Source organism: Coccomyxa subellipsoidea (genome assembly GCF_000258705.1).
Source record: "Coccomyxa subellipsoidea C-169, whole genome shotgun sequence".
Classification (NCBI taxonomy): Eukaryota; Viridiplantae; Chlorophyta; class Trebouxiophyceae; family Coccomyxaceae; genus Coccomyxa; species Coccomyxa subellipsoidea.
In genome coordinates this window covers 1,297,997-1,324,828 of record NW_005178041.1, presented here as the reverse complement: position 1 = coordinate 1,324,828, position 26,832 = coordinate 1,297,997, and the positions used below count along the sequence as shown (strand labels likewise).

Below are 26,832 nucleotides of genomic sequence, written 5' to 3'. Positions count from 1 at the left end.
TCTTTTTTTTCTTGCTGTGACTCTGTTGCTCATCCTCTCCCTCCCGTTTCTGGCTGCAAGCAGAGTAACGTGGCTCGGGTCAGCTAGGCTACCACAGACAGTATGCTTGCAAAATTTATGAGCCTTCTTTGTAAGATTGACTTGCTCGTCATGGAAAGTCCAGACTTGAAGCACAAGAGCGTAACACTGATCTAGAGGTATGCGCACACCGTTTTCTCTTTGAAGAATGCGCATCCTTCTTTCCAACTCTCTTGTCCCTGCACCACGCCAGGCACATGCACACAAAAGATAACAGAAAAAGGCAGATGGCTTTCACATACGCCCTACTTGGGAGGAATTCACTGTGGCAAAATGACTCACAGAATACGCAGAAAACAGTGGCACTCAATCAGCACGCCTTCCAGCAACAGATGGGGCATAGAAACTGAGCGTTCCTTCTGCTGTAGTGCTCTGTGACAATCTTGAGGGCCTCTTGCAGGTCCATGTCATCCTTGCCTTCCCTGCCTGACGACTGATCCTGGCTGGGCGATGCCTGTGCTGGCCGGTTTTCACCTCCCACACCTGCAAAAGAAGAATATAATCCATTCACATACATACAACCGGCCTTTTGATTCCCATGATGATCACAGAGAAATAGCAGCAACATGCATACCTGACTGGTGCCTGTCAGGGTCTTCCAATGTCTTCCTGGCAGCGTCCATGTAATTGTCCCTAAAGCCGGAGGCGGGCTGGGCTTGCAATTGAGATGCATGCTGCCTCTCCGCTGAGCCAGCTGCTCTGTACAAGTCTGCAGCTTTTGGCGGCGTGCGAGCTGAAGGGGCCAGCATGCGCAAGCCCAGCTGGGCCATTCGATCCTTTGTGGCCTGAAGATACTTGGCAGCATTGCCGTCATCTGGCTTGATCTCTGCAGGAACATCCACCAACCAAACCTCAAATGCGAAGATTCATGATTGCACCCTCAGTAAGCTGTGACGATCAAAGGACATGGTCCTTGCAGGTTTGCTGGGGCCTGTTGCGTACCCAGAGCAGTCTTAAAGTCCTGAGCAGCCTGCTGGAAATTTTGATCATTCGCATGGGCGGCACCCCGGGCCACCCATGCATCTACATTCCGCCTGTCCAGCTCCAAAGCACGCGCGTAGCTCTTGTGTGCGTTTTCATAATCGCCAGCCTGCATCCAATGAGGGGTGTCACAGCATGGACCTTGAGTACATCAACAGCATGTCAACAGCATTACCATGTCTGCTTCATGCGCTGAGCTATGATAGCATCGGTATTGCCCTCCGCTGTTCAGACGTCCAACATACGGTATAGAGAAAAAGCACCTTGGCAGCAGACACTCCTCGCCTGACAGCCTCCTGTGACCAGACTGCTTTGATTCCAACCTTCAGCGAATCTCGCAAGTCTTCCAGCGCTTCGTCAGATGCAACGTCAGACACACTTGAGCTCCCCTGCAGCACATACTTTCGGCCTGTAAACATGTGCTTCAAGTGCTAGCAAGACTACACTGAAAGTCCACAGCTGTGGGCCCCATGGGTGTCCACCATGACCACACACCTTGAGGCCTTCCAGGCGTCTGCCTATTCTGTACACCTCTGCCATGCTGCCAGCGCAGTCTGGAGAGTTGAAAGTCCTGCTGGACTGGAGCCTGCTGAGGAATGGGGACTCCTTGCCCTCCTGTACTGCTGCAAACATCTCGTCCAACGAAGGGAGCCTTGCAAATCCCCACTCATTGTCTTCCACTTTGTGCGGGTGTGCACAACTGCCTTCAAGGTTGCTCAGGCCCTGCAAGCCATCGAGGACAAGAAATTGCAAGCTTAATGTTTGCCCTCTGAGAATCGGCGGCATAGGAGCACAAAGTATGGCACTTCATAACATCTGCTTTGACCGGACGTTCAGCTCTGATGCTATACATATATGCAAATCCATACTGACCGCTTGCTGCAGCAGTTTTGCTTTAGAAACATGAGGTATTGCCTCAATTCTTGACCACAACCATCCGCTCTCCTCTGGTTCCTGTACACTAGCAGTACGATCGAACGACTGCATTTCTCCTCCACCACATCAAGCCAAGCTCTTCAGATCACCCGCCATTAGAAAGTGACAACCTTCTCAGCGGGCATCATATGCTTCCCAGAATAATTTATATATGCTCATTATCTACACAGGTTACAATCGAGGATACTCATCGTTGGCGACCAGCTTCAGAAGTCCAGCACAATTGTGTGTGACGTATGCATGTCTTGGCATATGACATCATTTGTGTATTTACTGTCAGAGAAAAAAGGACAGTTCCTCAAACTATTCATCTTGCGTGCAACTTCATTACGATCCAGCAATGCTTGCTCCCTCGTTAAGACTGCCTTTTTGCGGCCCCTTTAAACACACACATGGCCATGCACCCACCTTTTGTCCCACCCATTCGGCAACATGCCGCACATCACGTCGAAGATCTGCAGTACTTTGCGTGAACAGTGGCATTGGACAACGGGGCCCACGCATCGAGGCGGACTTTTCAGAACTAACTGAGGTGCATACGATTATCTATGGTGCCTCTAGCGATCAGATCTGCAGCTCTCATTTGGCAACACACAGTTGCATTTAAATGTAAAAATAGCCCACATAAAGCAGCCCATCTCAGTATTACTTGTAAGCATTGAACGGAGCCAGTCTCGCCTGTCCAGGAACAGGACCAGCAGCGGCAGCAGAGCAATAGTGAAGCCTCAACCAGCCATGCTCCCTCTCCACCTGTGCTTGAGCGTGGGGACAAAGTACTGCAAAATCTGGTGAGCACACCTCATCAGACCCGATGTGCCAACCCAAGGGTACAATGCACACGGGGTGATCACACCAGTACACCTCCGGACAGCTTTACGTTGGCGGTCATCTTCTGTGCAGGACAAGGAAACTATAGCGAGGAAGACCAGAACTCTTCTTGCCATCGCTACAGCTGGTGAAAAGGTTGAGGAGGCCCTGCAAGAGCATGCGTCCGAGCTGGACTTTGCTGCTGTCCGCTTAATGGAGAAGAGGATTGAAGCTGCATACAAGTGAGCCGTCCTACCCAGCGCTGACAGCAAGCTGACATGCATGCCAGCATGCCCTTGTGCATTGCCATGTTCTTCCCTATTGGGAGCTGCCATATGTCAGCGATCCGTCTGGCAATCCTTGCTATGACTGCTGCAGGTCAGGTGAGGGCAAGGTGGGTATTCAGGGGCTCTTGCTGCTCCTGAAACGCATCAGGCTGATAGCAGAGAGGAATGCTGCCTCGCCTGCTGAGCGTCTGCTGGACGACTGCCTTCGAGTGCTGGCCAACCCCACACAAGACACAGATGAGAGTCAGGAGGTGGTCACACCTGCCCACCGTTGAAGTGGAGCTTCTGACTTGATGGTCATATTCACTGGCAGGCAGCTTGCTTCATAGATTGGTTTTAAAACCGAATTCAAAAACGGACGGAGGATTGTGATATGGGCACATGACTGCTCTGCAGGAAATACTGGATTACATGGAGCTTGCCTTTGATTTACCAAGGGCAGGGAGTGGTCCTGCCGATTTGTTCGCAGCAGCTGCGATGCTTGCAGAGGGTGAGCGCCCCTTCAGAAAAGTGGCCGAGCAGCGAGTGGACGCATGATGGCATTACTGCATCCAACTTCTGCGTGACAGCCATTCTTCTGATGGCATCTGGTGCCTGCACAGAGGAGGAGGAGGACTCTGATGATGACGACGATGCCGGTGAACATGTGGGAAGGGAAGAGTTTGTACTGGTGACGCGAAGCATGCTGGAGAAAGCCCAAGAACAGAGGGACATGCTACAGCAGGCACTGCAGAGAGGGTATGCCCAGTTTTCATGGTGCATTACTTTGCAATGCGGTAAGCCGCTGGATGCGCATCAGACAAGCATTGTGCAGAGCATGCAGGGTCACAGCCTGGAGGGTCACAACAGCTGTGGCGCACAGGGACGTGGACAAGGCTGCTGCGAGCAGGGTGTTGCAGGACCGTGTGCAACTGATTGAGCACCTGCAAGAGATCTGCGATCTAGCGAATATTTTCATGTAACTCAAGCTTGAGTCTGGGTCCATCTTGCAAACGACCGCCGTTATGATAGTGTCAAGATCTCAGTTATGACCACCATGATGTGGCATACACAGTACCGTGTGGCCGCCAGTGTGACACTCGAACAAGTTGCGTTCAAGGACCCCCCGGGGCCACCCAGCCTGGCAGGCTGGCACCGTGCCAGTGACTGTGACTAAACTTGATCAATGATCATGAGCTCCCGGGGCCCGTGTCGGACACGTCCTCACTATCGTCAGATCTGTAAATGTATGATCATTTTGTAAACTTGATGGCCAGTTAAGCTGACATCTGCTGCACACTTCCTCCACTTAGCTCGAGCTGTTGGAGGCAGATTCAAGTGTGAGGGTTGCCTTCCAGATTCTAGCTTTGGAGGCGTTCCTTCTGTACAAGGAACGCCGCCTTCGGAGTGCTCATCACGCAAATGTAGTCAGGGATGAGGTGAATTTCCTCACTCACACTTTTCCAGGTGCACAGGAGCCTAGTGATGTCTGGGAGCGTCCTTGGGACCAGAAAGTATTGATTTGCCATGAATCAGATCCCGCCTGAGTTACAAGCCTCTGTGCAGCAGCTCGCCCGTGACAATCCAGGCCAGCCATCAGAAGGTCAGCCTCCGCCCGCGGCGACCTTGGCGTACTGGGCTTTGATGATGCAGCAGCAGCAACAGCAGCGCTCCAATCCTGGCGATTGGGCCCCGTTTTTGGCAGCGCTGGCGGGTGCGGACCCGCAACAGATTGCACCTATCCTGGCAGCGATTCTTCCCAAGCCAAACGGCGGGGCAGCAGCTGCGGGCCAGGATGCCGAAGGCCGAGCTGGGATTGCCGGGCTGCGGGCAGCTGCGCAGGCACAAGGCGGGGAAGGCAGCGCAGAGGGCGCACCAGCATTCACGGAGCTTGCTGGACGAGTGTTCCCTGGGAAGCCGGAGGGCGACGCTGCGGCCAGCGCCAGCGCCCCCAAGGAGGCCATGCAGATAGACACCGCATCACTGCTACCTCTGCTGCAATTAACGTGCGTCCGGAGTTTAGACCTGCAGTCTGTGTCGCTCCGCTGGCTTCGGCCGCGTCCCCACTCTCGTTGTTCGATTTCGTGAACGCGATGTTGCAACGAGATCGCCTACGTTTCTGTTTCTGTGACACTGTTGCGTTCCGCTGCTCCTTAAGTTGTCTGTTCTTCTGCACGTGCTGTATTTGCAAACAGTTTCCTGAGAGGATTTAGTCATGGGAGGTGGTGTTGGAGGTGTTCTCAGACGAGGGTGCAAGCGGCCACGGACGGCCAGAGGGCTTTACAATGATGCGAAATAACCTCTGGATACCGTTAGGCCTTGGGTGTCCTGGCCGATGTTGCTGCTGCTGCAGAAAGAGTGCGGTTGGAGAACATGACGAAAAGGTTACGAAAGTTTACGGCTTTTATGTAACTACCAAAAAGGGTGATCAGATCAGAAATGTTGCATGCTGCTTCTCTTCGTTAAGGGAGCGCTGCAAAGTCGCAGCACCCACCTGCAGCTCCAGATCTGGTGGGCTGCCTGCAGCCAGCTGTCTCAAGTCTTTTGTTTGTCTGTTGCAGGCAGCCCCACCTGAGCCTTGGAGGGGACGCTGGGCATCAGTCTGCCGGTGACAGCGGCCAGGCAGGCCTCTCCCAGGCAGGAGGCGGTGTGGCAAAGTGTGCAAAGGAGAAGAACCGGTGAGGCAACTTCCTCCTTGCTGTGCCTGTTGTCCCTTTGTTCAGCAGCACACTCACAAGGAAGAACCCAAGTGTCCTCGCCTTTCTGCTTCTCATACTGGAAGCTGAGGCTGTGTCATGTATCTGCATGGCTATACACTTGTACTGCCGGGGAGTTGACAGGGGCGCTGTTTCTTGCGGCAGGGCTGCGCAGCGGCGCTTCCGGGAGCGCCAGAAGGGACTCATCTCTGCCCTCAAGGAGCGGGAGGAGACCTTGTCCAAACAGTGCGAGGAGCAGAAACGGCTGATTGAGACAATGCAGAAGGAGATTCAGGTGCTCAAGGAGATCATTCACAGCAAGGATCCCAAGTAAGCTGACGGGCAGTTGGACCTAAAAGCCATGTCATGGAGTTGGATGCATGTGGGTGAGGGCCAGATTTTGCTGAGGACTGTGGAATTTGCTGAGGACTGTGGACTTGGGATTTATACGGATTGGCAGATGCATGTCATTTCAAGGCCGATCTCCACAAAGTAGCTGGCGGGTTGTACAGTGCCATCGATAGTCCAAAATGAAGTAATCTGAGTTTTGTGAAGCTCAGCTCTTGCAGATGAAGCTGGCTTAGTATGTCTTTCCAAGGTTTGCGATGTGTCAGGATCCACCATGCAGAGTCCCCCCTTAGACAAAACAGAGATAAGAATAGCCATACACTTTCATGACTTGTGCTCCGAAGGGGGGCGCTCTTGCGTGCTGGGGAATAGATGAGTAGGTGCATTTTGCAGCTGTTGTACATAAATAAGTTGCCCATTGGGGCTCATGCATAGGGCCCATGTCTTGGGACTCCCAGTTGGAGGCTTCTGTCTGGAAGGACTGCTGTGGTTTGGTGTGCCGTCAAAGCTGACCATATTGGAAGATCCTCCACTGGGAGACATTGAGTACAGTTGTCCGCAGGACCACGTCTCATTTTAATGTGCAGCTGCTGTTTCTAGGGAGGCGGGTATGTTACAGATAACATGATTGCTGATATTTATGTGCGTGGTGGTGGCATATTTTCAGAATTTAGATTTGCACGGCGTGTTTTGCCTTGCAAGGGAAACTGCTTGCTGCGCAAGGGTAGGACCCTGGTGACACTAAAGTCCAAAATTTTTCTGATTTTCCACATGCAAAGTTTCTCGTTGTATATACTTCCGCCCAGCATCATTATTTCGACACAATGCGTCGATGAACACAAAGACCCCTTGAGACTTGTGCTGTCTGTAAATATTCTGTCTAAATATTTTCTGTAACTATTGTCTGACCGATGGCTGTCACTTTCACTTGTGATGCTGGAGAGATCTGGTGGACTGGTCATTGTAGATCTTGACTGGCAGCGTTCAGAATATGCTCCATCGCTAGTGCCTGCAGCAGAAATTTCAGACACAAGTGAGCTGACAGGTGTGCCGTAATACACCTTCAACGAAGGCTTAAGCGAATCAGCTTGCCGCTACTACTTTCCAGAAAGACCATCTCGCCGCAGTCTTCAAATGCCCTTAAGGCAACCCAAGCTTGTAGGCAGGAACTCCACATCGCATTAATAGCAGCAAAAGGCACAAACTGCGCACATGCAGTACTACTGAGTACAAGGGGCAGGTTTTCACCTGCTCATCGGTCACAATGCTGAAGATGTCCAGAGCTTGGGGCTCGAAGGGAGTCAGCTCCATGGACCTCAGGTTCCACCCACTGGGCAACCGCTCCAATGGAGGTGTCTCTGGCCCGCTATATAGCAGCCCCGAGGTCGCCTCCCACACTCCTGCTGACAACATATCTCACTATTATCAATTCCAGCATGCATGGACAGTGCTATAACAGTTCCATTTAAATGAAGAGGGTCTATGCAGCGATGCAGAACCTGACAGACCCAGCTTTGCAGCATGATGGACGGCTTCTCACCTGCTTCAGGGACAGCTGACTCAGCAGATGCCTCCGATCCGGCAGACAAGGGCTGCACAGCTGCCATCTTCCCAGACTGAGGCAGGTCGTGGGGCCACAGGTCTAGTATGATCTGCTGCAGCATGGCATCAGTGGCATTGGCGTACCCCTGTGACCACAGCTCTTGGGCAGGTCCTCCTGCCCAGCATGCATCCGGCTGGGCTGGGGTGCTCGGCGCCAGCTGAGTGGTCTTCACAACGCCTGCATGCCAGAATCACCAGATTAACATACATTCGTTCTTTTGAAAGTGTTCAAAGCTACTGTACTGGAGTGCCGGAGCCAAACGCTGGGGCATCGTGCATTCAGCAGATGAAAGGACTCACTACGACTTTGCGACGGCTTCTGCTGCGAAGTAGAGTGTGAAGTTGGCGCAAGGTGGGGACCCTCTGGGGAATAGGAGCGGTGTCCAAAATTGGTGACAGCCTGGCAGCAGACAGGATATTAAGGTTTCACAACCATCACTGCAATTCTGCCACTGAAGTTTAACTAATCGCCTGAAAGTCAGGCATTGAGGGTACAAGCCGGAGATCACCTTCTTGCCTCTGTATTGAATAGCAGCCCTGTCATACGCTTGCGCAGCTTCCTCCTCACTGCTCACAACACAGAGGCTCAGTGCTGAGTATTGCTGCAGTCTGCAGGGAAGCAGGCAAGAGGCTGTATGTCATGGATATGCACGGTGCTACCAAAAGATGCTGCAAGTCTGTTGGTCACCTGTTGAAAGTTCCCAGGTAGAGGTATTTATTTCCGCGCACACGCCCAATCCTGGCTTCCCAGCGCCCTTGCTGATGGTGGCGAGTCACCCCGCGATACTGGCTCTGGCCCCTGTCACTCAACAAACGAGGTTAAGTGCATCTGACAAGCTGCTGAAACAGGTAGCAGCTGGTAGCAGCTGTCAGAAGAAGCACAGAATGTGAAGAATACCTTGAGAAGCCAGTGCTGTTCCTCTTTAGCATAGCCACCACCTCTTCCCGGGTCATGGCATCCAGGTCTGCCATCATACCCTCATATCGCTCCCATGTGAACTGCACAAGGATGACTGCGTCATTGATGGGTTTCTGCAGAATACTTCCATGCATTGACATTTGCTTCAACTACATGTGATGAATAGACAGGGATGCTTCTCACATTGAGGGATGCTTCTCGCCCCCAGTACTTGATGGCGGCCTTGTCATATGCTTCAGCTGCCTCATGTTCAGTCAGCCACCCGCCCAGATACACCTGCTTGCCACGCGTGCGCCCACCCTTCACCTGCACCACACTTTGCTGTTTTGATACTGCTGTTGAGCAGATCCTGTCTGTTGTCTTGGTGTCACTTGGAAGTGCAGAGATTGAGCCTTACTGTCTTTGGACGGCTCCAAGATGAGTCCCACAGATGAGCCTCATATCGTCCAGTGGTGGAGTGGCGGGTCACTCCCCTGTCGCAAGCACAAATTTTCCAGTCAATTGCAAGGCACAGCAGAGGCAGCAAAGAATATCTGAGTAGGTTTTGGGCTTGCAGGAGTGTGGGGAAGTCTGCAAGCAGCAGGTCATGTCACAACAGGATGCACCTGAAGGCTGATGAAGAAGCACAGCGGCCTGAGCGCTTCTTGATTGCAGCAGGCCCGATGTTGCTTGGCGCGTGGGACGACACATCTGGAACCGCCTGTGGTGCACTGTCGGGTGCTAAAACCTCGCCAGTGCCTTTAAAAATCCAGGTGGGCTCGTCCTGTCAGAGAGAACGAAAGATTTTCATGTTGTGCAGCTGAGAGGAAAAAGGGATGATCATCAGAAGAATTGCAAGCATGGTCCGATACCTTGGGTTCAGGATACTCATGAGTGACGACCGCCTTCCGCTTGTTCGGCAGCCAGCCTTGAGAATTGGTGGGCGATGCCACCTGATCTTCGGTATCTGCGCATTGAAAAGTAAATGAGCAATGTAATCTTGTTTAGCGTCATCCCTGGCCTGATGGGAAGTTTGAACCAAGGACGGACATATTCCAAGGTTTGTCGAGCTGGGACGTGCCTTCCGACAGGAACCGCTTCTTCCTTGTGGCAAGATGACGGCTTGATCGTGTCCCATCAATGCCATCATGAAGAAATTGACACATTGCGTCTTCATCGTTCAGGAACACGTGTGCCTGCGCGATCACGTCGGTTCCGGTGTACTCCATCTTGTTCTGTACCAAGACGAGTACACGTTCAGAGTCAGGGGATTGTGTCGAATTGCACATATCTATCATATTCATGTAGCCTCAACAATATTACGCATCTGATCTTGCCAGAGTACTTACAGTGCACGAGCGAAGCGCTTCCCAGAACGTTGGAGTTTGTGCACCGTGCTGCCCTTGGAGTGTTCGCTCCAACTTACCTAACAGATCGGTGAAGGAATGTCAAACGATGGTAGACTTTCTTGTCACCGACTAGAGCTTCATTCAGATGGGTGGTTGCCTCGAAAAGTGGGATCAAAGGCGACGTCCCTCGGAAATTCCCCAGCTTCCGCTGGAGTGGAAGCTTGCTAACCCTGAAGCCCTGAAACAAACCCTCGAGCCAAGCTTTCCGAGAGATTCAAGCGATCACCAGTGAGAAACCTGCCTGTAATATTAAGAGACAGTGGATAGCCAGCGACGTGCGCTATTTCGGATCATCGTGTCAGCTTTACAATAAGCATGCCATGAACTGATGTGCCAATTCTTAGGAGGCCCTGTACTCAGCAATACAGTGATATAAGCAAGGAAAATCTGCAATACAGATACATATAGAGCTTAATTTGTCTGCACACACCACAAGGTCTCCTACTTTGTACTGAGGTGACCTCATCGAGATGTCTTGGGCGAGCCTGAAGCACTCCTGGACTCACCAGCCATACACAGCCAACGTGGAGTATGGAGCTGTCCAGCTGCTGGAGCTCGATGGAGTCGCTTCCACAGCACAGTGAGGCTTCTGCTCCCAGGACCATCAGTCGCAAGGAATGGGACTTGTGCATGAATATGCATATCGATCTGCACCTTCATCAGATGATCCGGTGTACCTGGGGCGCAGGCCGCAGCTGCAAGAAGTGGACTTCAGGGCGATCCTGCGCAACGAGCCACGCTGCTGGGCCACAGCTGGGGCCTTCATGGAGGCACCTGCAGCTATTGCTGCCACCCTTCAGCTCGCGCAGGAAGTCATGGCTGCACAACGCAACCACACCCCTGGTAATTCCCTGATCCCCTCCTGCCTCCATCGTTCAGTACGCTCCCGATATATTTCCCAATGTGCATGTCTGGATCTTGCACAAGAACGATCATGTAGTGTCTCGCTATCGAACTTCCTTGTGTGCATGTCATAGGAAGCTCGCATAGGAAGGGCTATTATATTATATTGTGATGAAAGCATCCGTGGAGCAGGGGAGGCGGCCTTCTGGGCGGGGGCGGTGCAGTACGTGCTGTCCCTGCGTGACGCGCAGATGACAAATGCTGCGTCAGCAAGGTGGGACCACCTGGCGGCCGCGCTGTGCACGCTGCAGGGCGAGGGCGCACTGTTGTGGACGTTCCCTCGTCCCAGCGCCAGCCTGGACGGGCGCTATGTGTGGGAGCGCGTGCATTGGCTGGCTTTCCTGCTGCAGGCCGCCCGCGAGCGCATTGCCGACGGCCTCTTGCTGGGAGACACTGACGGCCCCCTGCTCAGGTGTGCCATCACACTGCTGTGCCATTGGACAACAACTAGTTCCAAGGTTGTTCATGCTTGATTGCCCAGAGTTGCTCATCATCGCTCATGCTTGCATGCATGCGCACACTGTCAAGGATGCTCACAGTTTTGCAGCAGGCAAGCTGAGTCTACACTTACATCGCTGGCTGAGGCTCCTCAGAGAAGAAAGGTTACGCATCCCTGCTATGCATGCGGTGATGGGGTGCCCCATCTGGAGGCCATCTGGTCACCACTGACCAGAGGGTTCCAAACAAACCGGTGCACTTGATGGTATGGTAGAAGGCTGTAGAATTGGAAGGTGTATCGAGGTACCTTGTGGGCTGCAGGAAGGCGAGCAGGGTGGCTGCTGGGGCGCTGCTGCTGCACGGAGAGGCAGCGCCCGCGGTGCGCAAGGAGGCCGTGGACCTGCAGAAGATGATTCAGGCGGCGGGAGGGGACACCTCCGCAGCCGAGGCCGGCCACATCAGCGGCAATGCCACCTCAGCGCATGATAGCGCAGCTGGCGTGCCATCATCCGTCCTCCTCTGGGCGCGCCGCCATGAAGCCCTGCAGTCAGGTGTGCTCCTCTCCCCACAGAGTATGGACATTCATAGCCCTCTGCAGCTCTTTGGAATATACTGGATGGAGGCACTTGTGAGGCTTTGATAATGGGTGGTGAGTGTAGGGTGCTCTTGGGTGCAGGGGCGGCGCTGGACCAGTGCAGGGAGCAGGGTCATCAGGCGCTGCCTTTGCTGGTGGAAGGCCCGCAGAGTGCTAAATCGTTGGAGGCAGCGTGGCGGGCAGCACGTGTGCTGGCGAAAGATAGCTCTGCTGCAGCCATCGACGTGTGGATGCCCTTTGTGCACGCCTGCAGGTGAGCTTTTTGTACCTACCTCATGTACGCTTATGCAATTTCAGCCTTTCTGAAGATTTCCTGTGTGCCACAGTCCTGCCGGCATGATGAGAGGATGTGCACCTTCTGCTGAGGGGTGTGTAAATGTCGTGTTCACATGTGGACGTGCCTTGGTGCAGGCAGCACGGCACAGACATGGACCTGTTGCTGGCCCTGACACAGGGTGAGCAGCCGCCACAGGCCACTCAGTTGGCCAAAGCCACGGTTCTGCTCGTGGGAGCATGGCGTGGGGCTGGCAGGATGCAGGACTGGCCTGTAGATGCAGCCACCACGCTCATGGGCCTCAGTAGCTTTCTTGTCCACTCGCTGCTCCAGGAAGTGGGCCAGGTGAGCAGTACCAAGCTTGAAGTGGTTCTTGCCATTTGCACTATATCTTCTGTGTCTGTTTGCCTTGAGGGTTTCTTGTCATAAATTTCAGGCTGGTGGGCAGCCCCTGAACTTGGACAACATGGATACAGATGCTGTGCCAGACACTCCGCCAGAAGGTGCGGTGCCTGCCCATTAGCATGGACCATGTACTTGTGCTGGTTAGCCAACTTATTGTCACTGGGCATTGAAGCTCTGTAAAAAAATGCTGCTTGAGGTCTCATCTGCCTCCACAATACACAATATTGCTTGTTGGCTCGCACACAATTGTTCACTGTGGCTGTGCGTTCAGAGGAGAGCGCGGCTTGTGAGCCATGCATGAGAGCGCCCATGCTGGAGGCGGCTGTGGCGGCAAATCCCCGCGCGGTGGCCGAATATGCCACAGCCGCCGTCCTCAGCATGGGCACCGCGGGTACCGGCAGCCTCACTCTGGACGCGCTCTTTGATTCAATGACACCCGCTGTTGCCACCACCTCATCCAGCGGCGTTGTCTCTGAGATGGCCGCCGACCTGCGACACTTGTGCAGCGGAGCTGAAGCAGACAGCCCTGTGCAAGCAGCTGACACCTGGCAGCAGGAGAGCGGACAGAGGCTAGCGGGGCTCGTGAGGCAGCTGGCTGCTGCGGCCGTCCTGACTCGGCAGCGGGCCTTTGTTGGGAGCTTGGAGAGCGCTCTGCAGAGCCTCAAAAGGATGGCACCAGCAGGTGGCAGGCCTGCAGCTGAGGGCCTGCTCAGCCTCGGGGAGCAGGGGGCCTTGGTACAACACATCCTGCTGTGTCCAGCTGCCGGGGAGCGAACGCTGCCAGGGGCCAAGGACTTGGAAAAAGGCGCAGACAATGCGCTGCTGCAGGAATGCAGCCCGGGCAGGCTGCTGTCGGCGCTGCAGCCGCTGTGCGTGGATTACTGTAGTGCATGCGCCGGCGCAGCTGAAGGGGAATCCGGCATGGTGCATGCGGGCTTGCTGCCCCTGTGGCTGCCCCAGCAGGTGCCAGGCTTTTTCCTCAACTTTGTGGAATATCACTTGTCAGGCTTACGGAGTGAACAGGAGCATTTTGTTTTCAGCTGTGGTGATCGTGAAGAGGGCCTTAGTGGTGATCGTGCAGAGGGCCTTTATGAACGGCTTGGGTGAGAATAGCTGGTGCTGCGCAGGTGCAGGCAAGCTGCCGGGGTGACGGCCTGCCAGTGCAAGCAGACAGCCTGGCGTGCTTGTGCTGCAGTTGGGGGGGCTGCCTGCGCGAATTAGTCTTGGACGCGCTGTTAGGGCTGGTGCATGATGAAGCTTGCGGCGCGGATTCCCAGCGGCTGGTCGCCGCTGTGAAAGGAGGCCTGCTGCCCTGGCTGATGTCCGGAGCAGAGCCAGAGCAGGTGAGAGACCACGCGCCGCTTTCCTATTCAATCGTACCTGATTTAGCTTCACCCAATAAATCCTTGACAGAGCAGTTTGAGAAGATCATAAGTGTCACGTGGATCTTACTCTGCCTCTGCCCCCTTGGTGTGCGTCACAAATAGGAATAATGTTGCATGGGCACGTCGGCTGATTCCGAGCTCCTTTGATCTTCCGGCTAAGTGTGTGCAATCACACAGGTGCCTGAAGAGGCGTGGGCAACGCAGTCCCTGGAGTCTTCTGCTGAGCGCCTCCTGAGCGCCTTGGACAGCCGAGACGGCTGCATGCGACACTGCGGCCTCCAGATTGTGCTGGACAATCTGGGCTGCAGACATGGCCTGGCCGCAGGCATGGCGCATGCGCTGGCGCGGTGAGCTCTGTCACATAAATATTTAAGCATTTGATACCTCACACAAAGTATGGTGATGTATGTGTGCAGACAGGTTGCAAGTTGAATTTATCGACTGTTGAAGCTTGTTTGCAAGAGTAAGAGTGGGGAGTGGAGCGGTGAAGTGAGTCATTGATGGCATTGTGGTTAAGGCGGTGGGGTTTTGTTTGGATATGTGGCTGACGGAGCGCATGCATGTGCCAGGCGAGGGCGGGCTGCGGCATCGGTAGAGCTGCTTACTGCAGCACGCATGTCGGTGAAGCGGCTGCGCGCGGAGGCAGACAGCCATCGGTCATCCCAGGCGGCGCTGCTAAACTTGGCGCGCTGCGCACTTGCCTCCATTACACAGCGCAGCACCGGTGCTGAGGTACCGAGCTCACCTTACAACCAGATTGTCGAGATGATGACTCTGGAGAAACGTCCAATGTTGCATGCCAAGACGCCATCATGTTTCTGGCGTTTGACGGGGTGGTGACTTGCGCAGGAAACGCTGGCTGTGCCGCTCTCCTGCCTGCAAGAGATGGCTGCGGCTGCGCCCTGGCTCCTGCAGCGCTGGGAGTGCTTCCCAGCCTTGCTGCAGCAGCTGGTCAATCTAGCATGCACAACCCCTCCAGAAATACCTTTGGCGGACCAGAAGTCTGGCGCTGTTTCTGAGGAGGCCCCTGCTCTGCAAATTGTTGCAGTGCGCACCCTGGTGGCGTTGGGTGCGCATGATGAGCGAGCAAGGCAGGTGTATCTCAGCAAGCTGATCCCTGAAGCGATGGCTGCGGACACCAGTCGGGACGCTTGCTGGCAGGCTGTGCTGGCTGGCTGCTCTGCAGTATTTGCAGCTGGCCAGGGGTCTGTGAGGAGAAAGGAAGGAGAGCGTGCCGAGGGCTTCTCAGTTAACACTTTACTTCAGAGCATGGCTAAAAGGGAGAATTCTGCATGTGTATCAACAGCCAAGGGGTCTCCACTGAATGTTGCACGACTCTGCAAGCTGGCTCAATTAAAAGTGTGCTCATAGTCGTTTTTACGGAGCTTTTCTGAGGAACTTTCATACATATCCAAGCAGACTCAGGCTGGTGGACACTAGAGTTTCAGGAATCAGCCTTATAAACGAAAATGACAGGTGAAGCTGGCTTCCACCAATTTGGCTAGCCCGAATGGCAGTGCTGATTGGTGTTGCACTGCAGCTGCCAGGGTCATGAAGACAGCTGCTGTAGTGTATTTAACAACGTGCTGTCACAGGAGGATCGTAAAAGGATAGATTATGATTCCCTTCTTATCTTGCATTCTCCCTTGTTTTAATCAACATCAACAGCCTGCGGAGAAGCTCCTGCTGATATTGATGCTGACCGGCCTCACAACTCGAGTTGTGCGGCTGGTATCCGCAGTACTCTCAACAATAGTAAAATGATAGACTCTTGTACATCTCTCTAACAGATCTCGCTGGATGTTGATGATTTAATAATACTTGCATTTCAGGTTTTGATGTGCATGCATATGCATTTTTGGTTCTGGAAGTGCGCAGCTAGCTAGATGGTACAGTCACAGGTGGCCCAAGCTTGGCCTTGAGAAGGTGAGGTGAAGCTAGCTCAGGCGCTGGTAAGTCAGGGTCAGCAGCTTTGGAGATGGTTCTCCCATGCCTCAGGTCAACAGTCTCCCAGATAAATTCCTAGGCCAGAGAATTTAACCCACATACATCCTACATGGTGCTACATGGTGACAGCCAAGCTGAAATGCAGCCCACGAGCAAGAATATCACATGTCAAATTGCATTCCTTTGCCATGTCAACGTATATTGCAATATCGTTTTGGTGAGCTTGCTCTGATCTGAATAATGAATGCACGGGTATCCTCAGAAATGTGATTTAGGCCCGTGAGAGATCTCATCTTTGCGTTCAATTTTGAAGGGGGTCATACTTGATTACTTGTGGGTTTGGCATCAAAAGCTTCATGGTCCCAACACAAGCGTATGCGTTGAGATAATTACAGATGAATCACCAGCACTATGGATATCTTGCTTGCTTGCCAAGACAATGTAAACGGCATGTGGCATCAAGTCCAGCAAGTCCTTATGCACTACGCGAGGCATCATTTGCAAGCGACAACACGACGATGTTGCACGCCAGATCGTGCAGATCAATGGCGAGCTCAATGGCATCTCCTGGTTATGCTCTTGGTTTTGCTCAACATAGAGGTTCCGGAATCTGTGCGTTCAGCGCATGCAGTTGACTCATAAGAGCGTCAACATCAGCAGTAGAGTCCTCCACCGCATCCTTCTTCAGATCATGCGGATCCATTAAGGCCACCTGTGAAACACAGATCTGTTGATTGCCTGCACAGATGCTTGAGCAGGCAGAGCTACGCATAACAACCACAATTGACCTAACTTCATTATGCATGCCAGCACGCGCAATTTCAGGGGGAAAATTGAGCCCTCACAGCAAGCAAATTTATGCTTGTGCGCATTGCTGCGAAGAAGCACAATTGCAGACGCACCGGAAAGGAATACTGGAGCCCTGCAGCAAGGCCGTCTTGTTGCCCTGCAGTGCATGGCCCTGCAGAGGCTGCTGCAGGGCCTGCATCGTTCACCACCTCGATGCCCCAGTCATTGTCCTCGTGCGTCGCGGCTTCCTCTTTTGTGCCTGCAGCTGCCGCAGCCGCAGCCGAGCGCGCGGCGACGGCCTCCTCGGAATTGTACAGCAGCTGGAAGGCCGCCTGCAACTTCTGGCAGGCTGGGTTGGCACAGCCCGGGTTGGGCTTGATGTCCATCGTGGGGAAGAAGTCCGTCAGGGAGGAGTACCCAAGATACCTCGTCACCTGCCATACATCCACACCAAATAGTGCATTTGCAAGCAATATACGGTATTCTGATTGGTGGCAGAGGACGGGTATGTATCCCCGCCTCTTTGTTTGGGGGGAATAGGCCCTAATTCACAGAGCAGGGCACAACAATGATTAGTTTGTGAATCGTTCTTGATGAGCATCAGCCGGCAACAGAACAAAGTGACATTCCTGATATGACGTCATTGAGAGGAGAGGGCAGGAGTATGGCTGTTGGCAGACCTGGCCGAAGTGTAAAAGGTATTTCAGTGTGTTCTGAACGAGCAGCCCGGCAATGATGCCCATGGTGGTGGGCAGGCTCGCAGCACACACACCCTCGCGCTTCAGTGTCCGCTCATCTATGCCAGACGCCACCACCAGTGGGGGCACGCATGCAAAGCAGGCTGTCTCTCCTGGGATCACAACCTGGCACACAGGATGAAGAATCCTCAAGCGCTTATCTAGATCTGCTTTGCATGCATGCACGTCAGGGCATCCTATGAACGGCATGACTAGCTGTCATACCTGTATGTGGCCTGAAACAGCATCTTCTGACACGCCAGACTCCATCCAAGTTTGCTCCAGCTCAAGGCAGACCTGCATTGCATACAGGGCTGGTCAGGAGCCATTTTCCCTAGATAAGGTTCCCAGACAAAGTCCAGTGGGACTGCCAAGCCCCAAACAATCTATGCTGTACGCAGGGGCATAGAGGGACCAGATTTGTTGCAGCCACCCACCTGGTTGATGGTCATGCGCGCCTCATAGTTGTCCACGCAGGACAGCACAAGGTCCACTCGGGTGGCCCCATGGGCGTCAGTGACGGAGGCCTTGAAGGAGTCAAAGCCCTGCAGCGTGGTAATGTTCATGGTGTAGCTCTCAATCGCCACATCCGGATTGATGCCAGCCAAAGTCTGCGCAGCCGCCTCTGTCTTGGTCATGCCCGCCTGCTCAGGCCTGAAGAACAGCCGGTTCATGTTTGCCAGCTCCACCTGCAGTTTACACAGAAAGAAACGGTCATGCCAAGAATGCAAGATTCAACTTTCAGGAAGGCCTCCATGCAAGCGCATGCATCGATTTGGGCGCCTCAAGCATGCTCCTTTTTCATGCACTTGCCATTGAGTCCATACAATTTCCATGAATGTGAGCATCAGGAGGACTTGACAGACAAACAAGACAAGAGAAGGTGTCTCTGCAGGGTCCAGCAAGCGGCTGCACCTTGTCATAGTCGTACAGCAGCAGACGACCGATGCCACAGCGGGTCAGCATCTCGGCCGCAACACTGCCGACACCGCCGATGCCCACGATGGCGATGGTCTTGTCTCGGATGCGCTGGTAGTCCTTTACTATGCCCATGCGCTGGAGGGCCATTAGCCGGCTGTAGGGGTTCGAATCCACCACCTCAGCGCTCATCTCCTTGACCTTGGGACGCACGCTCTGTGCGGCATGACATGCACGTTCAGCTCTGTAATGCACTGTCCGTCACTGTGCTTGCACTGCTCCCTCAGAGGCACACTTCTAGGCAGTGGAGACAGGCTGACCTGTGATTCTTCCCCGACTCCTCCATCGGGATTCATAGTAGCAGGCGTGGACGTGTTACTCAGCTGATCGTTCAGTCTCTCCAACGTCAATTGCAGCTGCAGCACAAAGCTCGATCAACAGTCTGCACGCTTGGGTACGATGCAGCAGCAGGGGAGGGTCAAGAAGGCTTGCCTTTTCAGCGCTCAGACGCAGATCTTCCGTGTTCAGTGCATTCAAATCCACCTACGCAGGATCATGAGCTTAAGGCGCTCAATCGTAATTATAATATTTGCAGCACAAAGTGCACTTTGTTGAATACCTGCAGCTTGGCAATCTCTCGCCTGACATTCGCTGTGAGGGTACTGTCCACCATCATCGACGGAAAATAGTTTCTCTATCAGGGACGTACAAAAGATTGCTTACAGCAAGACAGATCGAAAGCTCGATGATCCCCGCCTTTTCTTCAAGCCAGTACAAGATAAGCAATTGGTCCCTGCAGGTCTGATCCAATGCATTTTTGTTTATGACCACTGTAATATATTGATTGAGGCGATCTGTGGCTTGAATTTTTGGATCAAATGATGGGCCACATGCTGACTGGACTGCCGTTCTGCCCACCAACCTTCCTTGCCGGTTCTCTTGCCCAAAGCAGTCACATTTTGTGTGTGCCTTCATTCACTCTCTCGCATTACGCTTTGGAATCATGTTCTTATGACGTTGTTTTGAGATGGGAAGTATCAGTCATTTCGCTTGTGCAAAAGAATCGCGCAGAACAGTGTTATGGTGTTGAGGAGTTTTGCCCAGCTCGCCGGGGGAGTGGTCTGGGCTACGCTCATTGTATTGAGATTCATCCAGAAGCAATTCATTCACCCCCTGGCCGAGTGGTGGCTGGAAAGCGTGCTGGGCACATATGAAGAAAGTCTTAAGTCTGTTATCAGGGAAGCATTCAGCAATTTGACCCGTTTCCTGAATGGATTCTTCGCCTCGGTCGTCGCGCTGTTCGTGGACAAAGAATATGCCAATACGCTGCAAACGAACTACAGCCGTACTGCGGCTTGGCAGTCTTGGTGGGGTGAGAACAAGCAGAGTACCTTCAACGCCTTGATCAGGCGGGACCAGGGCAGGCGCTCTTCCGATGGCCGCCAAGGTGGGAGTAGTGAGTCTGTTCTTCTTGCGCTCTTCTCCTGCTGTATCAATCATGCATCTGAAGTAATTTTCTGCTCAAAGCTGTCGGAAGTCCAAGAATGGCCCATCCCAACTTGGGTTTTTCATGTCCTTGGCTACTCTGCACTGTAGAAGTATGTGCGTGACTCTACATGTTGTGCTGCTCACAGGAGCAACAGCTGCTCCTCCAGCTCAGCATGCATCAACCGACAGGACAGTGGCTGCGCATGCTAGCTGGAAGTGGTGGCGACCTGCATCCAAGACCCCAAAGTGGGAGGATCAGCCTGACAGCCGCGCGGCAACCACTGGATTCTTTGGCCGATGGTTTGGCGGTGGGAAGTCCCGTCAAAAAGCGCCCATCCTGCGGCGGAGCGCCAGTGACCTCTTCGACAGGCCCAGCGGTATGCTCCCATTCCGGCATGCCTTACGACATGTACAACAATGAAGGACTCATCCCTTGTGGAGATGCTGGGCAGTCAGTACTCCGTATCTGATTTTCCTGAGAGCCCCTTCTCGTGTTACTGCAGGCTGGGCGGTGGATGAGAAGACAAAGCGGCGCGGCTTCCTGGAGGACATACGCATGGGCTGCGAGCTCGGCGTGACATCGGTGTTTGAGGCGGTGCGCCTCGTGGTGCGCCGCGTGCTGGCGCTGCCCTCGCGCAGCAGCTGGACACCCACGCCGCGCACCCCCACCGCCCGCCGCCGCACCCGCAGTGAGGACCCCGGCATCTTCACCGAGGTGAGCCGCCCTTGCAATCTGTGCTATACCTCCAAGCATATTCAAGAACATGCTGCACAGAGGATGTCGTGGCGAGCATGCTATGGAGGACCCAGTGACACACCTAGGTGCTCACCAGGCTGGTTGAATCTGACACGATCCATGACGCAACAACCAACATCATCATCATTGGAACCAGCCTCCACATGACAGGGCCATCATTCCTCACAGCTTGTGATGGATTCAGTGCTCCTGTGCCAGGCGGCGTCCTGGGAGGACATGGCGTCCCGGCCGCGGCCGACGCGCTTCCGGCGCAGCAACAGCTTCAGCAGCTGGGAGAGCCTGCAGAGCGTCAGCACTGCGGGCGACGTCATCCGCCAGGCCGGCTACCCCCTGGAGGAGCACACCGTCACCACCTCCGACGGCTACGTGCTCCAAATGGAGCGCATGCCCCGCCGCGGTGAGCATCTGACCCATGTACACCATGACCCCGCCATCTTTAGCAATTCCAGCAGCGAAAATGCATGCCATGTATTATAACACTCCTAACAAGACCTTCTCCATGAGAAATACTGGCGGCAGGCATGCTATGCTGTGCTATGATGCGATCGGCGATTTCTCTGTTCTGCCTCAGCTGCACATAAGAACCTTTCCACAGCAACAATGCATCTTGAGTCTTGCATGCTGTTCTCTTGAGAGGCTGGCGTGGTGTTCAGATGCGCGGGACTGTGTCTTCTTCATGCATGGCATCCTGGACACCTCCATGGGCTGGGTCTCCAACGGCGTCACGGGCTCCCAGGCTTTTGCCGCCTACGACCAGGGCTTTGATGTGTGGCTGGGCAACTCGCGCTCCAACCCGCCTCGCGTCCACATAGGTACCTCGCCATCTCCCTTCACATCACATCACATCACCTCCGGATTGCAGCAGAAATTTTGCTAAAACTAGCTCAAACTTTCAACTAGCAACCATCGGAACCATTGGCGCAAATGCCTGACAATGTAAAGTTGACATGCATTCTTATGGGGCGGCCAGATTCGGCGCGCATGGGGTCGACGTATTGGCACTACACGGTGAATGAGCTGGGCATGGAGGACGTGGCGGCGCAGATCGACCACCTCCACGTCGTCAAGTGCTCGGAGCTGCGCGGCGGCGCGGCCGGCCTCGTGGCAGGGCCCCTCGCGCACGGCTTCCAGCGCCAGGCAGCCGCCGACGCCGCCCTCTCCAAAGCCAACCTCCCCTTCGGCCGCAGCATCTCTGGGTATGCCGATCTGGTGTCCGCAGCCACTGCTTTCAACTGTACAATGTCTCTTGATTGGCTGCATCACATGAGCTGGTGGTAGAAGACTGGTGCGCTGCTGTTCTCACCAGCATGGCATCTTGGGTCACTGCTGCGGAGGGCTGCGTTCACACCAATGGTCTATATACATGCAGTCCTGCAATGTTGGCAAGAGGCAAGTTGGAAAAGATCCCCACCATTTCAGAGTCTTGTATGCCGAAATGGATGTGTCTGGTGGGTGCAGCATGCGCGCGTCAGCCAGCGACACCGCGCTGGACAAGCTGGACGCAACCTCCATCAGCGCACAGCGGTACCTGTCGCCCAACGACCCTCGCGGCGCCGTCGCCATGGGCCCCACCGGCCGCTACAGCACGGCGTTCCCGGCCACGCCCCCACGCAGGAGATCTGCCACGCGCGCCACGTCCCAGCCGCCCGCCACCATCCCCGACCAGCGCATCCGCGCCGCCGCCGCCCGCCCCGCCATGTCTGCTCGCCTGCCGGAGGTGCGAGGCTTCCGGAAATCTTCGCATGCACGAACGTAAACAGTCTGGTTTGCCGCTATGGTTTTCTGCAAGGTCAATCAGTGGTACCCTTGACCATTTGGCAAAGCATCTCGATACTCCTTGCTCAATGCGATTTGCAGTAAGCATAAGTATCTCGCTGCCGGTGCAGGCGCCCTATTGTGGTTGCTGTGGGATTTTGTATTTTGGACCGCATGTGTGGACCACCCTGCTTGAGCAATGTTGGGCCGGTGCAGGAGAAGCTGCTGGTGCCCACAAAAGCAGTGCCGCCTCTGAAAGCACACTCTCCAATGCAGAACGGGCACCATCCACCGCCCTCTGTCCCATCCCACCCGCTGCCGCCTGCCCCAGAGTCTGACGTGGAGAGCGCCGGCTTTGCATCACCCAGGTGCCACCCCTGTCCCCTACAACCTGACATTCTGCCAGCCCATCTATGGTACTGTCCTGTGCCAAAGAGTCCCTATGGCTGCTGCGGGTGCCCACAATACCATATGTGCGAAAGGCCACCGAATAGCCAACAATTCATTTGAACAGGGACATTGGCTGCCAGTGGCCACCCATTGGAAGACTGCACAGAGAAGCTCACATCGAGCAAGAGTGGGGTGCAGGGGCGTCATGTCTCCATTCGCGTCCCCTCCATGCGGCTCAGACGATGGCGGCGGCAGCTCGGCAGGCTACATTACGCCTCCAGAGGCCCTGTCGCCGCCCAGTCGCAACTCCTGCAGCCCCAACGGCAAGAGACACTCGGCCGACAGCTTCCTGGTGCAGCGCAGCCCAGCCTCCCTGCCCACCTTCTCCTCCCCGGGCGCCCGCACCCCTGCAGAAATCCTGATGCTCGAGACAGAGGCGCTGAAACAGAGCCTGGAAGACCTGCAGCCTTCCACAAGCGGCAGAAGCCCTGCAACGCCCACCAAAGGTGACCATGAGGCCCGCATCACATTATCGTCACAAAGCCATCTTGATCAGATTGAGAATTGCAGGGCGGCCCTTTCACCGAAACACTGCTTTGTCGCTATGTAGCATGTACGTAATCAGCCTACCTACAACCAGATATATCGCAGAACAGGTGGCATGCATTTGTTCAGGTTGTTCAAGTTCAAGAAGGCCACATGCATGTAACACACTGCGCATGGCGTCAGGTGGGCCAAAGGCGTCGCCGGCGAAGAAGGAGGCGGGGCTGCAGCGGCTGAGCGAGGTGATGGAGATGGGCCACGACCTGAACATGGACGGGGCCAAGGCCAAGATGGCGCAGCAGCTGGAGCAGGGCGACAGCATGCTCACCCCCGACGTGTCCTCCTCCAAGGGAGTCGAGCGCCAGGGCGAGCTGCCCGCCAACCTCACCTCCGCCCAGAAGAGGCACGCGCACACAAAACCCTTCCTGTCCTTTCCACGAGCTGACTGGATACCCATTTTAGTAGCATGGTGCCTGTCGCACAGCATGGCACGATCAGCGGATGAAGACAGGCTGACAATAGCTTTTTCTCGTACTTTGCATGTCCCTCGGCAGCAAGCCATATTGTGACAGTGGCCGCATTGCTACAAGCCTGTTGGTGCTGTGGGGAACAAGGGGGAAAGTGAAGGGTATCAACGACTGGGATTGTGGGTGCAGGGAGGCTCGGCGGCGCGACAGGCGGGTGCACATGATGGAGCACAGCGGGGGGGTCCCGGAGCCGTACCGGCTGCGCGCGGTGGCGCACTCTCTGGGCGGCGCGTCGCTGCTGGTCTACGCCGTCATGTGCCGGCGCCTGGGCCGCCCCCACCACCTTTACCGCATCATCCTGCTCACCCCCGCCGGCTTCCTCGAAAAAATCCCTCTGGTGCGCCCTGGTTCCTGCTTTCCCAGGTGACTCTGAAGCATCTGAGAGTTGATGAATGGTGCTTTGCATTCATCGGGCGTACATTGTACCGGATTCTACCTTCTGCCCAGTTGTCTGCTTGAAATATTCCAGAGTTTGCATGGGCGTTCTGGTCCGGTGGACATGCGGGAAGATTTTCTTGGGCATAGGCTTGGAGGGGGCCCATTCATACAAAATATAAAAAATATCCTGCGTTGGGCGTGTGCAGGTGGCGTACCCGTTCCTGTGGTCCACGCCGTGGGTGCTGTGGCTGCTGGCGCGGCTGCGGCCGGGCACGGGCGCGGCGGTGCTGATCCCCTCCTCGCTGCTGCGCTACCTGACCTTCAAGCTGACGTGGGACCTGCAGCAGATCCCCGCGCTGCACGAGCTGGCGCGCGCTGCGCTGCGGCTGCTGCTCAACGGCGACACCTCCCAGTGGGACCGCGCCATCCAGATGCCCCACTACAATACCCGCTCCATGCCCGCCATCTCCCTCCACACCGGCATGCACCTCATCCAGGCACGACCGCCTCCCTTAGGAACTCTTGGATGACCTTGTGTTATACAGTATCTTTGCAATGTTTGTATTTTTGCTATTCGTCCCTTTTCAGAGGCGGCTGAAAACACCCGATCACCACCCCCCAGAGGCTCCGTTGCTGGGACCTGGGTGGCATCCTGCTCTTGTGGCCGGTGAAGCTCTCATGTCTTGGGAAGAGGTCATCAAGTGTTGTTATGCTCCTATTGTGTTCATGGTCTTGGGTTCAGTAGGAGGGCAATTCTTCGTTTGGGGCAGCCGGCTGAGAAAGAGGTGTGGTGCTGCAGTGGGCGAGGTCGGGGCGCTTCCAGCTGTACGACTTTGGCAGCGCGGCCGCAAACCGCGCGCACTACGGATCGGCCGAGCCGCCCGACATCGCCGCCAACTACGGCCGCCTGGACATCCCCGTCGACATCATGGCCGGTCCGTATTCCCTGCCCGACCCCCTGTGATCCACCCCTGCATTATTTAGATTCACGGCCCACCCCTGCATATACCCCTGCACTGCCTGAATGCGCGGTTGACTCCTGTGACCAATCCCACATGGCTTCAACACAGTTTTTCTGTGTGTGCATGCCACCACTGGCACTCTATGCAAGCAGCAGGGACCCTTGCTTTTGCTATCCTGGTGTGGTGAGGCGCTTGTGAAAGAAGAGGTGCTGTGCAGGGCGGTCTGATGGAGTCATCGCGCGAGAGAATGTGGTGAAGCACTACGACTGCATGCACAGCGCCGGCTGTGACGTCACCTACAAGGAGTTTGAGTCCTTCGGCCACCTCGATTTTGTCTTCGCTGTCAAGGACGACCTGCGCCACTATGTCCTCTCGCGCCTGCTCATGCGCCACTGAGAGCACCAAAATCCCCTGCCGCCCAGAGGACCTGGTTTGAGTCTTTTGCAGTGGATCATCCTTGCTCTTGCAAGAGGGCAAGGATGCAATTCCTGCAGATTATGCTGATTGATAGAAAGGAAATGAAGTATTGTATAATTCTCCACATGTGGTGTCTGAGCGATGTAGTAGGATAGAAGTCTGCTGCCTGCATGTGATGTGGGTGCCTGCTTGATTTGTCGTCCTTTGGTCTTGTAGAGGTAGGAACCTATGCAGCAGCCGGGCTGCGCCCTTGCACTTCTTTTATTTTTGAGAATGCTGCACAGGCGGAGCTTGTGTACATGTTTGATCTATGGCAAGGGGGAGCAATGGGCACTGTTGTGTCTTTCATGGCTTTGAGCGGGATCCCTTTTGTTTGTAGAAGGCCTCAGCTGAGCCTCATCAGGGCCCCGAGCTTCTTCCTTGAATTGTTTATATGTGGAGCCTGAGGCAATAGTGCACATCTTTTAGCGTTGCATGCATGCATGTCTTCCGCATATTTGTATTCAATGTAGCAATAATATTGTTCCTTCCCTGTTTTTCAGGAATGCAAAGTGCAATAAGGCTTATAATTATTATTCAAAAGCCCGCTAGGGGTGATGTAATAGTGAGGCCACGCAAGATCGAGCACATGCTGATGAATTTTTCCTACTGGGAACAGTATATGCATTGTTGCATTTGCATGATCTTGAAGAGTCCTTTCGGCCCAGGTATCAAAACCAAAATTCATATTGTTTCGGATTAATGGATCCAAGTTGCCAAGCGGCATTGATGTTATCTTACAAAACACAATAAAACGCTTCAGGCTTGTTGGAAATGAGAACCGCTATAGCCGCTAGCTAGTTGCCCTATCTGCTGCAAGGCACAATGGGGGAAGGTGTAAACAATGCAGCTAATACACATGACTTATTCCACTGTTCACCAAATGCATTTGCCCGCCAAAATTTGTTGCTGCCAAGTGGGCAATATCCCAAAGACCTCCAGCAGCACAGAGACATATGTGTTCTTGGGCAAAACTCGTCTGTTCTCTTGATACAGTCAGGTCATCTTGAGTCACAATCATAACTAATTGCAGAGCTACAGAAAGTGCACATGCGTTTCAGCACAGGCGTGCCTCCCCTGAGAGGAGGCGGTCATACATTCCTGCATCTCACAGGAATCCAAAACGGAAGATGCAGGCAAATGCGGAGAGAGAGAACATCGCTG

The 26,832-nt window shown here is 54.5% G+C and overlaps 7 protein-coding genes across 7 annotated transcripts; 4 read left to right on the top strand and 3 right to left on the bottom strand.

Annotated features, from left to right (window-relative positions):
• Nucleotides 1-388: 388 nt before the first annotated feature.
• Nucleotides 389-1,692, bottom strand: COCSUDRAFT_59009 (hypothetical protein; the record flags this gene model as incomplete). Its single annotated transcript, XM_005650960.1, has 5 exons — nt 389-561; nt 653-904; nt 1,021-1,168; nt 1,323-1,448; nt 1,555-1,692. The coding sequence occupies 5 exons, from the start codon at nt 1,690-1,692 to the stop codon at nt 389-391; spliced, it is 837 nt and encodes a 278-aa protein (XP_005651017.1).
• A 1,038-nt stretch (nt 1,693-2,730) lies between these two features.
• On the top strand, nt 2,731-4,051 carry COCSUDRAFT_59008 (hypothetical protein; the record flags this gene model as incomplete). Its single annotated transcript, XM_005650959.1, has 6 exons — nt 2,731-2,757; nt 2,896-3,044; nt 3,181-3,340; nt 3,486-3,579; nt 3,692-3,827; nt 3,952-4,051. The coding sequence occupies 6 exons, from the start codon at nt 2,731-2,733 to the stop codon at nt 4,049-4,051; spliced, it is 666 nt and encodes a 221-aa protein (XP_005651016.1).
• A 501-nt stretch (nt 4,052-4,552) lies between these two features.
• On the top strand, nt 4,553-6,236 carry COCSUDRAFT_32175 (hypothetical protein). Its single transcript, XM_005650958.1, has 3 exons — nt 4,553-5,074; nt 5,630-5,746; nt 5,930-6,236. Exons 1-3 carry the CDS (start codon nt 4,713-4,715, stop codon nt 6,096-6,098), a joined length of 648 nt encoding a protein of 215 aa, XP_005651015.1. The 5' UTR covers nt 4,553-4,712; the 3' UTR covers nt 6,099-6,236.
• An 834-nt stretch (nt 6,237-7,070) lies between these two features.
• On the bottom strand, nt 7,071-9,841 carry COCSUDRAFT_59006 (AP2-domain-containing protein; the record flags this gene model as incomplete). Its single annotated transcript, XM_005650957.1, has 10 exons — nt 7,071-7,121; nt 7,361-7,512; nt 7,653-7,892; nt 8,015-8,114; nt 8,224-8,281; nt 8,613-8,713; nt 8,817-8,939; nt 9,031-9,106; nt 9,239-9,396; nt 9,803-9,841. The coding sequence occupies 10 exons, from the start codon at nt 9,839-9,841 to the stop codon at nt 7,071-7,073; spliced, it is 1,098 nt and encodes a 365-aa protein (XP_005651014.1).
• Nucleotides 9,842-10,491: 650 nt separating this feature from the next.
• Nucleotides 10,492-15,576, top strand: COCSUDRAFT_59005 (hypothetical protein; the record flags this gene model as incomplete). The annotated part of the gene is made up of 13 exons (XM_005650956.1): nt 10,492-10,601; nt 10,710-10,864; nt 11,057-11,336; nt 11,684-11,913; nt 12,039-12,210; nt 12,369-12,576; nt 12,668-12,734; nt 12,908-13,599; nt 13,764-13,979; nt 14,199-14,368; nt 14,591-14,753; nt 14,871-15,230; nt 15,562-15,576. 13 exons carry the CDS (start codon nt 10,492-10,494, stop codon nt 15,574-15,576), a joined length of 2,838 nt encoding a protein of 945 aa, XP_005651013.1.
• Nucleotides 15,577-16,789: 1,213 nt separating this feature from the next.
• On the bottom strand, nt 16,790-18,634 carry COCSUDRAFT_12196 (hypothetical protein; the record flags this gene model as incomplete). The annotated part of the gene is made up of 5 exons (XM_005650955.1): nt 16,790-17,191; nt 17,438-17,620; nt 17,720-17,791; nt 17,932-18,183; nt 18,410-18,634. Coding segments are annotated over 5 exons (1,134 nt in total), but the record flags the coding sequence as incomplete, so codon positions are not given.
• Nucleotides 18,635-19,492: 858 nt separating this feature from the next.
• On the top strand, nt 19,493-25,608 carry COCSUDRAFT_39557 (hypothetical protein; the record flags this gene model as incomplete). The annotated part of the gene is made up of 14 exons (XM_005650954.1): nt 19,493-19,859; nt 20,047-20,277; nt 20,404-20,615; nt 20,856-21,054; nt 21,311-21,469; nt 21,628-21,853; nt 22,116-22,374; nt 22,629-22,780; nt 23,001-23,308; nt 23,532-23,772; nt 24,002-24,209; nt 24,457-24,662; nt 25,058-25,185; nt 25,430-25,608. The coding sequence occupies 14 exons, from the start codon at nt 19,493-19,495 to the stop codon at nt 25,606-25,608; spliced, it is 3,075 nt and encodes a 1,024-aa protein (XP_005651011.1).
• Between the last annotated feature and the right edge of the window lie 1,224 nt (nt 25,609-26,832).

Coding starts and splice junctions, on each gene's coding strand:
- COCSUDRAFT_32175 (XM_005650958.1), top strand. CDS start 4,713: ATGATGCAGCAGCAGCAACAGCAGCGCTCCAATCCTGGCGATTGGGCC. Junction 5,075..5,629: donor CTACCTCTGCTGCAATTAAC/GTGCGTCCGGAG, acceptor TGTCTGTTGCAG/GCAGCCCCACCTGAGCCTTG. Junction 5,747..5,929: donor TGTGCAAAGGAGAAGAACCG/GTGAGGCAACTT, acceptor TTCTTGCGGCAG/GGCTGCGCAGCGGCGCTTCC.